Source organism: Pleuronectes platessa, chromosome 14, assembly GCF_947347685.1.
Source record: "Pleuronectes platessa chromosome 14, fPlePla1.1, whole genome shotgun sequence".
Classification (NCBI taxonomy): Eukaryota; Metazoa; Chordata; class Actinopteri; order Pleuronectiformes; family Pleuronectidae; genus Pleuronectes; species Pleuronectes platessa.
The window spans coordinates 15,815,742-15,830,172 of NC_070639.1; the positions used below are offsets into that span (position 1 = coordinate 15,815,742).

At 43.3% G+C, this 14,431-nt stretch overlaps 1 protein-coding gene across 1 annotated transcript; it reads right to left on the reverse strand.

The window, feature by feature from the left end:
• Positions 1–2,812: 2,812 nt before the first annotated feature.
• Positions 2,813–10,898, reverse strand: LOC128456370 (indian hedgehog B protein). The gene is made up of 4 exons (XM_053440517.1): positions 9,200–10,898; positions 7,932–8,089; positions 7,510–7,613; positions 2,813–5,287 (listed from the first exon to the last, which is right to left on the reverse strand). The coding sequence occupies exons 1-4, from the start codon at positions 9,503–9,505 to the stop codon at positions 4,542–4,544; spliced, it is 1,314 nt and encodes a 437-aa protein (XP_053296492.1). The 5' UTR covers positions 9,506–10,898; the 3' UTR covers positions 2,813–4,541.
• Positions 10,899–14,431: the final 3,533 nt, after the last annotated feature.

A 14,431-nucleotide genomic window follows, 5' to 3' on the forward strand; every position in this document is an offset into this window, starting at 1 on the left:
TTTCGGCCAACACTTAGAAATTACTGATGTGTGTAATCATTTCACAGGTGCCAGTCGGTCCCGCTGGAATTGATGAGAGAATCCTGATCACACAGGTTCGATGCAGAGATCGTGGCACCTCTGCAATGACTACTGTTAAAATTTAAAATAATTATGATGCTTCATGTTTTAGTCATGTCTCGTCATAAACTCTCCAAGGCATAGTCCACCACCATCACTGAGAAAATGTCTTATGAGACATGCTTTTTTGTTCATCTGATATTGAGAGCCATGGAGAAATGTAGGAAATTGTTAAGACAATGTTGAGTGTAGCAGAGGATGCCCTACACACGCTCAAACACACACATATATTAACAGGATATATCTGTTTCATAAACGACCAGGCTGAGAGGACCCTGACACACTCCTTTTCAAGTCTTAAATTCCTCTCTAGCAAAAAGACCATTGAGCACACAAGGTGCCCAAGTCTAATCAACTAAACTGCACATGTTTAATGAGCCCTGACGTTCTCAGTCTGGTGATCACACTCCCGACACGATGCTGTTTGGGCGCTACCAACTAATCCCTTACTCCTACTTTAATTATTGACTTGTGAACCATGGGCCCTTGGTTGTTGTATTAGTTTAGATCCGATGGTGGTATAGGTAGAGTGAAGCTGTTTTTAAAATAAATTCTTATGCAGTTAACGGGGCATCAGACACCAGCCTTGTTAAGGTGACTGCAGGAACTCAGTATGAAAATCAAACAGGAACACCGGTCTCAGAGATCTACAGAGCAGAACACATGACTGTTGAAAATCATTTATGTAATTAACAGGTTTTCGACAGTCGTGAGTCGAGAGATTCCAAATATGCATAAGTCGAGCTTGCAAAAAAAAAAAAAGCCGACAAACGACACCAACAAGGAGCATGAGAAGCTGCTACTGGTTGTTTAATATTCAGGCAGATACAGTTACACCCGAATACTAGTCGACATACGATAGGTGAGCTAGCCTCATTCGTTTTAGAAAAAGACAATGTGCCGAAAAACAATTCCTTCTTTTTGCATAGAGACTACTTAGCTCACATGCAGATGACTCCGAATATGCACCAGAGCAACTTCTTTTATTTTTGTATGCTGCCGAGCAACGATTACATATAGCCTAATGTAACTATGTCGACATAATTGCCAACTGAGGATGTTACGGAGTTTTTTTGTACTTCTGTCAGGTTTTACTGCTCTCAACATTTAGCCACACACCGTAGCTGGTTGAAACTATCACACATCCTGTCATCCATTCAGTCACCGACTCAAGATTCACATTCCTCATGATGTTATTAACATGTAATAAGTGTGAGAGAAAAAAATGTATGTGTGTGTGACTGTATGTGCGTGTGTTAGTGGGGTTAATGGGAAAACATAAATTCTTTATCTATAGTCTACTGTTATTGGACGTGGGGGGGGGGTTGGCCATCCGTTTTCACAGGAAGCCGAGAGACAGACGTCGCAAACGTGTGTTGGGTCTGTCTCCACTGGCTGGTATTATGAATCCAGGTGTTATTGTGCATTTGTTGTGTATAAGTGTAATTTTTTGCCAAGCTGTGATGACAGATACATATTCTATAAATACATTCATATCTGTATGTGTGTAACTGTGAGCATGCTGACTTCCCATGTGTTGTGTGAACACCCTTAATTTCAGACCATGATACTTGGGTCACTTTTGAGGCAGCGGAAACAGGCATTTTTTAAAATTTTTTTATTATTTATTCTATTTATCTGCGGTGACATGCTGTATATTTATTTCCCGCCATTACCCCTTTATTTTAGCCCTGATTATATTTGCTTGTTGTTCATCAGCCTTGCCTCGAAATGCCGCTGGGGTATCGTGGTCCAAACAGAGTTAAAACATGATTACATGGAGACCAGACACATAGAGCTAAATGGGAGATTATCCATCAGACTCAGTTTTCTTTAACTTTTTCTTTTTTTTGCTGTGTTTTTAACCTCTTGAGACGTGCATTGTGTTTTCACACGTGTGCCTGACCCACATGTGAGAACATCAGCTGCACACTCGGGGAAACCAGTCACCTGTCACAGTTTGTTTTTCAGATTTTATGTATAACTTGCTGAGTGTGTTGCCTGGGTCTGGCTCTCTGTCTGTCTGTTCTCCTGGACGAGCTATGGGATACAACAAAGAGGTTTTTCCTGTACCCAACTGACCGGAAATAATAAAGATTACTTACAATCTCCCCGCTGATCTTTTGCTCTGCTCACTGTCATCAAGCATAAAATAATTGTCATAAAATAAACCCAGTCCTGCTGTATGTGGTGAAAAACATTTAATCTGGGGAATTTGCGTCTTCTCTGCAAATCCTTACATACCCACAGGGGGGTGCTGTGTTCAAGGAATCACTCCCCATCCTGGAAAACAAAAAAACAAAACACTTTGAACCATCAAGAGGAGGAAAGAGGAGCGTTGCGGAGTGCTGCTGTCCGTGGTACTGAAACCAACCAGCAGCCCACCCTGTGACCACAGCTGCTCATGATGGATTCACGCTTCGGCAGCTTTTGACATGATTCACCATCTATTCTGATCAATGGCTGAAGGCTGTTTACATATCAACATGCAACAGGTGATTATCAGAACAGGTTCGAGACCCAATTGTTAGTCCTCAGTGTGTAATGAGAAATAAAAAGCAACAGCTAAAGCCCTGTTTATCCAAACAGGCATGATTTTTAATAAAAAATGGCCTGAAAACAGTATAAGTGATGTAAGGCCCATTAACTTGTTTTTAATTACTGCCAAAAAACAAATAATACAAAACAGCAGTTTGGGTTTAAAAACAACAACTTTATGTTTAAAATACAAATTGTATACACATAGTTGCCAAAAATAATAATAGTTAACATTATTTTCTAAAAATAGATCTTTAAATAGTCTCTCCAACAAAAGCTTAATATACATATTTAACAAATCGTTGAGCAGGCATATAGAAGAAAGCCCTTGGAGTTCCTATAGATATTTGCAAATGTTCTTGTGTGAGTCACAGAATGTGCTCATCGAGTGTTTCCTGAAGGGACGCTTGGGTAAAATGAAATGGGATTTTCTGAACCTCGGCCAAAAGCGGTCTCGGTTGACAGATGAAATACAAAAATGTAAATGTAAACATAAAGGAAGTTTTCTATTCAAGATTAAAGATAACGGTTATTCATCAAGATGCATAGCTGTTGCTTAATTCAGTAGTTGAATACAGCCTGAGTATCGTGTGTGTCTTACCTAGGGACTACTGACCTGAAATATGAAAATCTGAAACCTGATGACAAAAAAACATGTCACAAAATATCTGATCAAAACATAAAGACGTAAAAAATATGAACCATATGATTCAGTCTGATAAGATCAAGTTGGATGATTGTGGCAGACAGACCCCTATAAACAATGCGACACTGTCCATCATCGATCCCTGACATTCTTTCCAGCTTAGCTCTTTTTGGTTGTGAAACTACAGTGCAACACCAGCATATTGATACACTGCATTCAGTCATTACAAAGAACCTCACCCTACACATTTTAATGAGATTCAGAGGTTTACTAGTTAAATATTGTTTTGTCAATTTATTCGGACATACACCTTAGGCTCTATAGACTGATTGTCAACAGTAGAGTTCAATTGTTGTCTTTCTTCATAATATCACTTAACTGTATAAATACCTATGTACACACAGAGCTTTAAATGTTCGGTCCCTAGTTTCCTTCACCTCATGTGTTAATTTCTTCTAACAGTAACAGTATGTCCCAGCTTGATATCAAATGCAGAAATGTTGAAAGATTACAGTAAATAGAGTACAAACAGAAAGAGGAATCTTGATTGTCTTACTTCTCTATACCTACTTTTTTGATTTAAGTCATCGATTTAAAGTACTAGTGTGTAGGATTTAGTGGCCTCTAGTGGTGAAGTTGCAGATAGCAACCAACTGAATACCGTCTTCCCTCACCCCGAACTTTCTAAGTGTGTAGAAAAATCTACAGTGGCCTTCAGGTAACAACAAGGAAAGAGATGGTCCTCTCTAGATCCAGTATTTGGTTTGTCCGCTCCAGGCTACTGTAGAAACATAGCAGCACAACTTGGCAGCCTCAGTGGGAGAAGACCTGCTAGTGAACTAGATCTAGAGCCTCAATCTGAAGTAACAAAAACACAATGAATTTTAGTGTCAGGCGATTGTACACAGATGAATACAACACTTTGGATATTAAATCCACCTCTGCCAATAGATGCTCATAAATCCTACACACTGAGAAGTTTTGGGATTCTACGGTGAATGGGATTGAATTTGTGTTGGTGTTTAATCTATAAATTAGATGTTGATTTATAAGATGTTTCTTGTGCCACAAAACGGAATTTGTTGAAGTACAGCAAATACAGGCAAGTAGATTTAGTACAAAATACATTTACACAATTAAATCAATAGTCTTTATTGGTCCCTCTATCGTTTCCCTATGTGGAGAGAGAGACAGCTGTGCTCCTGGCTTTGGCACTCATGAAGTGTCTCTGTGGATCCTATCTATGTCCTTGTTCGATCCCCAAGGGGTGGAAGTGTCCAGCGTCCAGCAGCGTTTGCCCCAGTCTCTGTAAAAGCCGGGGATACCAGTGCAGCCCTTCAGTCTGCAGTTCTAAAGGCCCTATCAGGCTGTAGAAGAATCTCAGCGGGGACAGGGCCCAGTGGGCCAAGTGGTGATTGTCCACAGCAGCGTAGCAGGACGCCAGCACACCGTTCACCACTATAGACCCGTGCTGGGTGAGTGGGGCGTACAGTCCGGTGCTCATCTGCTCCTCCACAAAGGACACAACAGAAAATGCTGCCTCTGACCCCACCTTCCCTTGTGGCGTGAGTACGCACTGTCCTGGACGGACCTCGCTGGCAAACACTGACTTCAGATCTGCTTCCCAGCGAGGCCTACGCCCCAGTATGGAGCCCAAAAGTGTCTCTTTAACTTCCTCCTCCCGTCCCAGCTCTGTCTGCCCACCAGTGCAGTCTGTGACAAAGATCAGGTGAGCAGCTGTGAGCGTAATATTAAGTCCAGCGTCGGTGCCAATGACGTAGAAGGTCTTTGTGGCGTTGGGCTGCCGGTCCAGGAAGGATAAAACTGGGCTGTAGAGAAGAGGAGCGCTGCCATCTGTCGATGAGGACGCTAAGACACGGTCACCGGGGTGAAGTTCACGTATCTGTTTTGTAGCCCCTCCCTCAAGAGTAACCTGAGCATCGCCTGGGAAACAACCACCGGTTTTGGCTGCCACAGAGTGTTCTGGAGAGAAGAAAGAAAGAAAAACAAAACATGAACTTGCTTTGATTTTATTTAGTTGAGTTTTACTTTTTATTAAGGAGCCAAAACATAATGACAAAGAAACTCTGAGGAGAGGAGCAACAGTCCAGCAGTGACACTTTGTGCGTCACAGAGTGATCTATAAAACTGGTCAGACTTTGACACTGACCCAAAGACGACTTTATCTCAGTGGATCACTGGTAGATTGTTAACATATTCATAAGGTGCTCTTACTCACTCCTTATTCTAAGACCTTGAGTACAGGCAGAAAAATGCTTGAAAAATGTTTATTGAAAATTTAAAATGTTACTCCATCTACACTTTATAAATGATTTATGACTGTTTTCCATATTATTTATCTGATGTGGATTAAAATAGAAACTCAAGCATTTAAAAACTAAACACAAAAATCAATTATATATTTTTTCAAAGTGAGCCTTGAGTAGTGAAATGCTCAATGAAATGTTTCTTAATTCAGATTCAGCTTTATTTGTCATGTGAAAGCACTTTATTCAAAGTGTGCAGATTTTAAAACAAAATTTGGCACATTAAAGACACATTGTCCATATATCATAAGAATCATTCAAAGATAACTGTTTTGTTGAAAAAAAATATGAATTGCTATAGCCTATGTTGACCCTTTTGAGGAGGGATAACACATATTTTTGTTGTTGACCATAATGTTTCTAAAGCAACATTTACTGTCTGTCGTCAACTTTCACACAGGAGAAAATACAGGTCTTAAAATATGAAAGAAATAATAATTTTATATTGTGAAGATTATCAATTGTTATTTTTATCATGACAACATTTTAGGCAATATTGTGCATTTGATCCTGTTTATATTCTGTATCTGAACGAGGTGGCCCTTTAAGACCCAGTGGGACGAAGTGGCAAAGAAGAGGAAGTCGGCAGGAGCTAATGGATAACCAGCTGATTGTATCACTGCAGTCAAAGCACGGCCTGGGGTCAGAGAGACAGGAAAGTACACAGACTCAGACCTGGGTCGAGATATTGTTTGGATTACAGCAGAGTTTGAGTTTTAAACCGAGTCACATGATTATTCATAGGTCCACACAGGGAAAGAGCAATGACACTAGAATGAGTTCTAGTGTCATTAGACACTAGCACTCAAATCTGCTCAATTGGAGAGGTGGATTTACATTTAAATAGAAACTGGGAAGAAAATAATAAGAAAGACTGGAATAAAATAGATTAAGAAAAAAAAAAATTTCATGAGTCATGAAGCAATTTCAGTTTTAAATGAGAATTCCATCTCTCTTCATCACTCTTCATTGTTGTGTGTGCATGCATGTGTGTCAGCGCGTGTGTGTTTGTGGGACATGGACGTCTTAAGGCAGTCTTAAGGCAGCCAAATATTTGTTCAAGGTGTGTGTGTCTGTGAGCCTGAGGACCGCAGAGAAGGAGGGCTGTGACCGTGGAGGTGATAAGACTCTGATAAGAGATCTGAGAGAAACCCACTGAAGGAAAAGCAACAGCAAAACAAAGAGAGAGTTAATCATCTCACAGCCCACTAACCTCGACAGGCTGCTGCAGGCCCTCTTGAATAAAGCTTGGCATCTAATAACTGGTGGTGCCAGACGTGGAGAAAACGGACGTCTCCAAAGTTTGAATAGCTTCAGGAGGAATGTGGTCAAGTATTGTTTGTGTGAGGGCTGGTTGTGATTTGTGTTTCATAAAGCATGTATGTGTTGAATAAGAAAATATATAAGAAATCTGACTTTATATTGCAATAAATTTTGGGAAAATAAATTACACAATTAGTTGTAGAAATGCAGAAAGAGTCTTTTTAAATACATTTATTTTATCCAGTGGATCAATATGCTTTTTTTATTGTCCTGTCCCATCACTTACGGGCGATTATTTTATTTTATTTTATTTTATTAATACAGCACAGTCACAAGGACCGATCGTTTCATCGAGACATATGATCGAGAAGTGAGACTGAATCGGTTAAGAGCACAGGTGTACGCCCTGCTTTGATTGGCTCCCAATAGGCCATACACACACACACACACACACACACACACACACACACCACAGACACACAGTGATTGTACGGGCACAGAGAGGCAAGCTACAGTGAATCCCCAACAAAGGGTCTCGCATCAACCTCATTAGTAGTAATGACAGCTGGCCATGACACACAGACACACACACTGTAGCTCCCATCCATCTCTTACCTGACTTGACGCTACAGTGAACATGGGCTTTGGACTCGTAGTAGACCCAGTCGAATCCAGCTTCTACTGCCAGCCGTGCCAACATGGCATACTTATTTCTGTCCCTGACAAAAGAAAGTACAGAGACATTGTAAACTTCCAATATGATTAAACCAGAGCTTGATTAACATAGAGTACTTGTCCACATATCTACAGAGGAGCATTATCTGGAGATTGACATTTATGTAGGTATTACAATTCTCTTAAAAGTTGTCTGCAGCAGAAAAAGAAAACTGAGCGATTTGTTGACTACCTGGTGGATTCATCACATCCCTGATAAGCAGGCTGACTTGTTGACTGACAGAATGAAAAGACGTTGTTGCCCCAGCCTATTCCTGGCCTATTTACACCACATTATCAGCTGCATTGTATTGCATGCCTACCTGTCTGACGTGGTGATGTCAACGGCGCGTCCCTCGTAGTGCAGAGAGTCCTCAGAGTGGTGGCCGTCCTCATCCCAGCCCTCTGTCACCCTCAGCTTCACGCCCTGCCACATGTTCATCACGGAGATGGCTAGAGAGTTCAACTTGTCTTTGCAACGCTAAAGAAAGAGGAGGACAGACAGAGATTGAGAAATGAGAAGGTAGTTGTCAGAAACAGTCAATACAAGAAACCAGGTATAGTTCCACTATTGAAAAAGAGGAGAGGGACTGAAAAGGAGAAGATATTCCCATCAGGCACCAACACAGAGGTGGAGAGGCCACTGGATAACTACGTGATAACTATAACATTTCTGTGATGTGTATGGTGACCCTACACGTAACTATTCATGTGTGCTTGATTATGATGACTCAGCAAGTTTCCAGGTACTCCACACAAGGCTTGAGGTCAAGATGCCCCTCAGCAGTGGAGATGTGTTTGCTCAACACTAATTCATCTTAGTTGAAGCAGCGGTTGAATGATTGAATGAATGAATAAATGAATGAATTCTGCTGCTGTGAGTCACCGACTCACAGCAGCCAGACTGGGTGGTGCGTTGTGCATAAAGAAGCCACTGGCCAATGTGCTGCAAAAGCATGCAGGTGAAAGGTATCTTCTTATGACAGAACCAATATTAATACTGTGATAATTAAACTGAGATAACTATATTTTATTCTTAGGTTAAATGTCCCCTCTAAGCTTAACCCTGACTGGAGTGATTTTACGCATCTCCACGTGTCTTTCCTCGTGGACAGTTGCGAAATATGACAATATCTGAGACCTCTCAACAAAAGAAGGATCAGTTTGGGAGAAGAAGCAACAAGTCAGTTCAATAACAGCAGCTCAGAATGTCGGGTAGGAAGACCCGGAGGTGAAAAAGGCTCGGGGTCGATGAAATCAATTCTTTTGGTTTAGATATTTAACTGACTGCAAACACTCAGCAGGCAATTGAATGCAACGGATAAATCTCGAGTGGGGGGGGGGGGGGACTCAGCTCATTCAACCACGTGGAATAGATCTGCTGTATTGATCTGACGGGTCAGGATTAACCTAATGAGATCTTGAAAATGACACATTTGTCACATTGACCCATGGACGGGACAAAGGCACACACAGCAGTGGCACTAACCAAATGGTCCATCTTTACGCATCAATGCCAAATGCTTTTTCATCCATTTGATTCATGCACCCAAGTGGCAACCGCCTGTACCCACTCATCTCTCCTCCTCACCTGGGTCATGAGCCTGTCTGCGCCCGTGTCCTCCTCATCCTTGAAGATAATGTCTGTGTTGTAATTCGGCGTCAGCTCTTTAAAGCGCTCCGAGTTGCGCGTAACTTTGCCCTCGGGTCGCCCGCTGGCTCCCAGGGTCTTCTCGGCGACGTTGGGGCTGAACTGCTTGTAGGCGAGCGGCGTGAGCTTCTTCGGGAGCCGCCTCTTGCCGTACCCCCTCCCCGGCCCGCAGCCCTCCGAGGCAGGTGCGAGGAGGAGGACCAAGGCACACAGAGAGGCGGTGAGAGGGAGGAAGGAGATCCGCATCGCCCCGGGAAAGGGGGGGGGGGGGAGAACTCTCCCTGGGGAGAGAGACCGTGTTCAGTGCCTCCCCGGCTCAGGTCCCGACTCCATCGTCCGTGACAGTCGCGACATCACGTCCGAAAAGCTCGGATAGAAGAAGATCAACACCTCGGCTGCACCGGACACCATGAGGACACCGAAAAACTTTTTTTTTTCCCCCAAATAAAAAAGAACACAAATAGAGAAACTGCGCTCCCTCCGCCTTGCAGAACCAACAGTAAGTGTGCAGGCAGTAAAGTGCGTGTATTTAAACAAACAGGTTCAAAGTCGATTTGGTGGGTGAGAGACTCAAAGAGAGAGGGAGCGGTGACTGATATCCAAGTTTTCAGTGTTGTGGTTTCTCGCCCTCTCTGCCTCTCTGCTCTGGGAACCAGTCCGCTCTCGCCCGCTCTTTGGTTGGTGCGCGCTCTGGATCTGAAAGCCTTCTCCTCTCCACATGCGACGCTGGCCACGAGCTGCAGCTTTCCAGCTGAATTGAAGGGATTTGAGTGATCCGAAACGATCTGTTGCCACTTCAGACCGCACCCTGCCAGTCCTGCCCTCCTCTCTCCTCTCCTTCTGTCCCTGCACTCTGCCACCCACTCCGCCCCTCCCTGGGCACAGGAGAGTCCTGTCCACACTCTGCTGGCAGGCAGGGACATAGGACGCTTTGCCCTTCATTGCTGCCACTTCACATTTCCAGTTGCTGTCTTTATCTGACTGTGCCCTTGGCAGCTCCTGACAACCCTGTTAATTCGTTTTAGACTGTAAACAACAACAGGCACTCACAATCGATTAAACTTGTCGATTTCCCGGTGGAGGCTGGCACTAGTGCTTTTGGTGAGCAGGCTGCATTCCAGTATCAACTCAGATCAAGGGTCATCGGCTGAGTGGCTGGCTAGTGTTTGGTGATGGGATAATTTACCAACTGTGAGACAGACTGATGGCCCAGATGTTTCACAGGTGGACTAGGGACTATATGAATATCTTATTGGCTGACTGATTGACTGACTGACTGAGTCAATATAGATTACTTGACTTTAGACTTGCTGACTGACTAAATCCATGACAGACTGGTTGGCTGGTTGAATGGCTGCTGACTTCCAACTGTGCCTATTAGTCCAGATGATCATCCTCATTAATTGACTCGATTAATTGCTTTATGCCACCTCCCTAATATGGACTATCAAAATCTTTAATTTATGAACTTTGGCTGTCTGGCTCCCATGGCTGCAGGCTGTGTGTGGCTGACACACACACACACACACACTGCAAATGCAGCCCCTCCAAATTAGCTCCTCAAATATTTGCCAGCAGAAAATCAGCGGTCTCACCCCTGTTTCTCAGGGCAGGCTCCTTTTTGAATGAGCTGAACTGTACAAGGCTGAGGGTTTCCACAATTTATGTTTTATTATTTGCGAGCGCAAACACCATAAAGTATTTTTGCCGCGCCGCCGCTTCTCATGTCTCCTGACGGAACAGAGAAAGGCAAAGAGCGAGATTCACACACGGTAAACAGCCATGTATAGCCGTGTTTACCTTTTAGCTGAAATAGAACATCAACGGACACTTGTGTAAATTCATTAGAGCTATCCTGGTATGTAACATACAAGCCCATTAAGGGAAATCAGAATCAGTCACAATGGTGTCAGTGTTCTGCTGAGTTTGTTTCTCTTTGCTTTTTTAGTGTAGGAGGAATATTGGATAAATTTGTGTAGTAGTGTTATAGAAGTCTCTCTCGAGTCCCATGTCCAAACATAAATGGACAGAAGGGCCATCAATCAACTTTTGGAAAATCGTTAAGCTAAAACCTTCCCTCATTGAGCTTGTACATCAAGTAGGTGTATATGCATGTCAACCGTTAACATTATCCAAAATGTTTCCAACAATGTTCAAGCCCAGAGAAATCTCTCAATTTGTACAAGGTAACCAAACGTCACCTTCAATTCTGCTCTACCTGCTCTAACTTCCATAGCCAACAATGTATGATGAAGGAAAAACCCACTGCTAGCCACTTAGCCCGTCGGCTGTTCTTTCCTCCCACTGTTTGTATCGGTCAATCGTAATGATGACTTTTCATTATTGTTTGCTGTGCAATGTGCCTAAAACTTTGAGACATCACCTCCTCAGTAAAAATGATTTGCACATTAGAGTAGATTTTCATCGGCGATAGCTATGAAGACAACAACTCCCATCATCCCACACCGCCTCACGGCTCAGCCAAAGTTCCAGAGCCTACTGTATGTTTAAAGAAGATTTTCTGGTTTCGGGTCAAACGCAGATTTTCTCTGCACAATTTAGCAGCTGCACAAGTGGCGAGTTCCATTTTAAAGACACAACTGCAAAGTTACATTAGAGTAGGTGCCGATACTGGTGTCTGCCTCATTTAGTGTTGCTCTGTCTACATGTTTAGGAGGTTTTTATTTATCTGAGCGCGTTTAAGAGCAGAGATTTATATGCAAATGTGTGTGTACAGGCTATTGCGAAGACATATGTTTTCCTGTAACTATCAACAGTTTGTGTGTGTGTGTGTGTGTGTGTGTGTGTGTGTGTGTATCATCCTTCCTTTGAAGATCATAAATACGGGCGTGGCTCCAGGCAGGCCTGCTGCCTATTCAGCGTGGCTGTCGACAATGCCTCAGAAGTGGTCACATCACCCATCCATCCATCCCTCCCTTCATCCATCCGTCTCTCTGTTCCTCTGTGACTCAAGAAAGGACACCGCGGCCTTTCAAGACGGCAACATATCCGATCAGATCAAACTAAAACGGAGTCTCACGCCCCTTCTCCAAAACATCTTCTTTCTCTGTTACTATTCATCAAACTGTCAATTTCTCTGCCTGACACTATTCCTGTCAGTGTCTCTTCCACACTACATACAGATAAACACACATATATCCTGGCATGGGTGCAAAGTAAGCTCACATGTTCACAGATACACACGCCAGGCCAGCCGACAACCCAACCAAGAAACAGGCCCTCGTTCATTGATGTTTGTTAAAGTTATTAATTTTCTCTGTGAAATAAGAGGCCACGGTGGCAGGACAGAAGGAGATGGGTGCCAGTCCCAGATTCTCCCTCTGCTTTCATCTACTGACACTGGGACTCTAAGAGTCCACAGCACTGGGCCTTCACATGGGCACCGGGGTTACCCACGCATACCCATGGCCCTAACCAACAAAGGCTCCGAGTGGGGCAGACGAAGATGCAGATGAAAGGAAATGCTAAAAAGATGGGGAGAATGTGAAAAAGGATGATACAGAGAGATAATGAGAGAGGGCAAAAAAACTGATTCGGAGGAGGACATATTGGTCAAGAAGGGAGTAACATGTGAGTTGAGTAGTTGATAAAAGAAAAAGCAAGAGGGGAGACGTGTTGAATGAGTAGGAGAGAGAATGGCATTTCACATTAGCTGGTAAACAAGTGAGTTTGGGTTGTTTTGCAGTCAGTGGAAGCTAGCGTGTCTGTGGCTTGCGGTGGCTTGCTGTAATGGGGGTTAGAGTGCGTTATGCTCAAGGTAACAACAGCTAGTGGCTAAAACCACCATCCCTCTTCCTCCTCCTCCTCCTCCTTCTGTCCCTCCACACACTCCAACCCCAGACCACAATAAACACCTAACACCACGTCTCTATACACTCGGCCTCGAAGCATCAGAGTGGTCCTGTTTTAAACCTTGTAAGCCTTAATCTTCCGAGACAAGGAGACAGAACTTCCTGGACGTGCTGCACTTAGCTGCAGCCTTCACACATATCACCCTGCATTTTTGGTAGCGAATGCCTCCTACCAGTGTGAGTAGTTCAGGTTCCTAAAGTCCAAGCTAACATGGCAGCCAGTGACAACCGCACTGACCATATCTGTCTATCAATGGTTCCGAGCGGCACCGATACTAGCTTGGCTAAAGGGCAGTTTAGTGCACGCTGCCCATTTGGTCGGAGAGCAGACAGAAGGAAAATAAAGGCAGGATGATATAAAAGCAGAGCACGGGCTAAATGTGTCTCGGAGTTAGCGGGCTAGGTTAGCCACCGCACGGCTAAAGCAAACAAAGAGCTGCCCAGGGGACTGAAGTACGCTGCGCTCTGACACTAAACACATGTAGAGAAGGAAGCGTGTGCACACACATACACGTGCACATGTACATACATACACAGGCTTGCAGGTATTCACACGCATATAGAAAATAAAAAACAGTTAGGCTACACATGCTAAATGGCATTAGCAACAGTGCATGCACACAAAATGCGGTATTAGATGCAAACACTTGTTTTCTTACTACAAAGCAACACACACACACACACACAAACTAGCTAGCCTTATTCAGACTTTATTGAATTCCATTCATTGTGGACGGCCAAACCAAAACCTTATTCCAAACCTTCACCATGACCATTCATCCCTAACCCTAACTTTAACTTAACCACAATTCACAACCTGCTCCTAACCTTAACCAAGACCTCAGAAGTGACGTGCACATGCACTCAATCCATTTGAAAAGAATACAACATTATTAAAAAGATTTCCTTGGTTAGCCTCCTCGTCGGCCTTTACTGTCAGAGTGAAAGTACTTAGACCTTTGGAAAAGAAGAGGCAAGCATTTTGCTAACCATGACTGACACTGATGTAACCTTCTAAATGCAGCTGCAAATCATACTTCTGCCTCAGAAATATGATCATAATAATAAATGTCAAACTGCATATTTATTAATTACACATGGAGAGTTTTTCCGCGAAGTTTCTTCAAGAGTCTAGTCTTAAATTAAGACTTGAGGGCTGAGTGAGACTCATGTTCCAAAGATTGGAGACTTGCTTTGAGTTTGTGGACAAAGACGAGGCAAATTTGTATGAAGTGTCCTAATAACAAGTCCGGTAGCTCGGTAATGCCAACAATAATGCAGTCAGTGCTTCTGCTGCACC

Bases quoted from the DNA above. Each gene is read 5' to 3' on its own strand.
- LOC128456370 (XM_053440517.1), bottom strand. From the start codon at position 9,505: ATGCGGATCTCCTTCCTCCCTCTCACCGCCTCTCTGTGTGCCTTGGTC. The intron at 8,090-9,199 runs GTGAGGAGGAGA...CTCTTTCTTTAG, and splicing joins CAGACAGGCTCATGACCCAG to CGTTGCAAAGACAAGTTGAA. The intron at 5,288-7,509 runs GTAAGAGATGGA...TCTTCTCTCCAG, and splicing joins TCACTGTAGCGTCAAGTCAG to AACACTCTGTGGCAGCCAAA.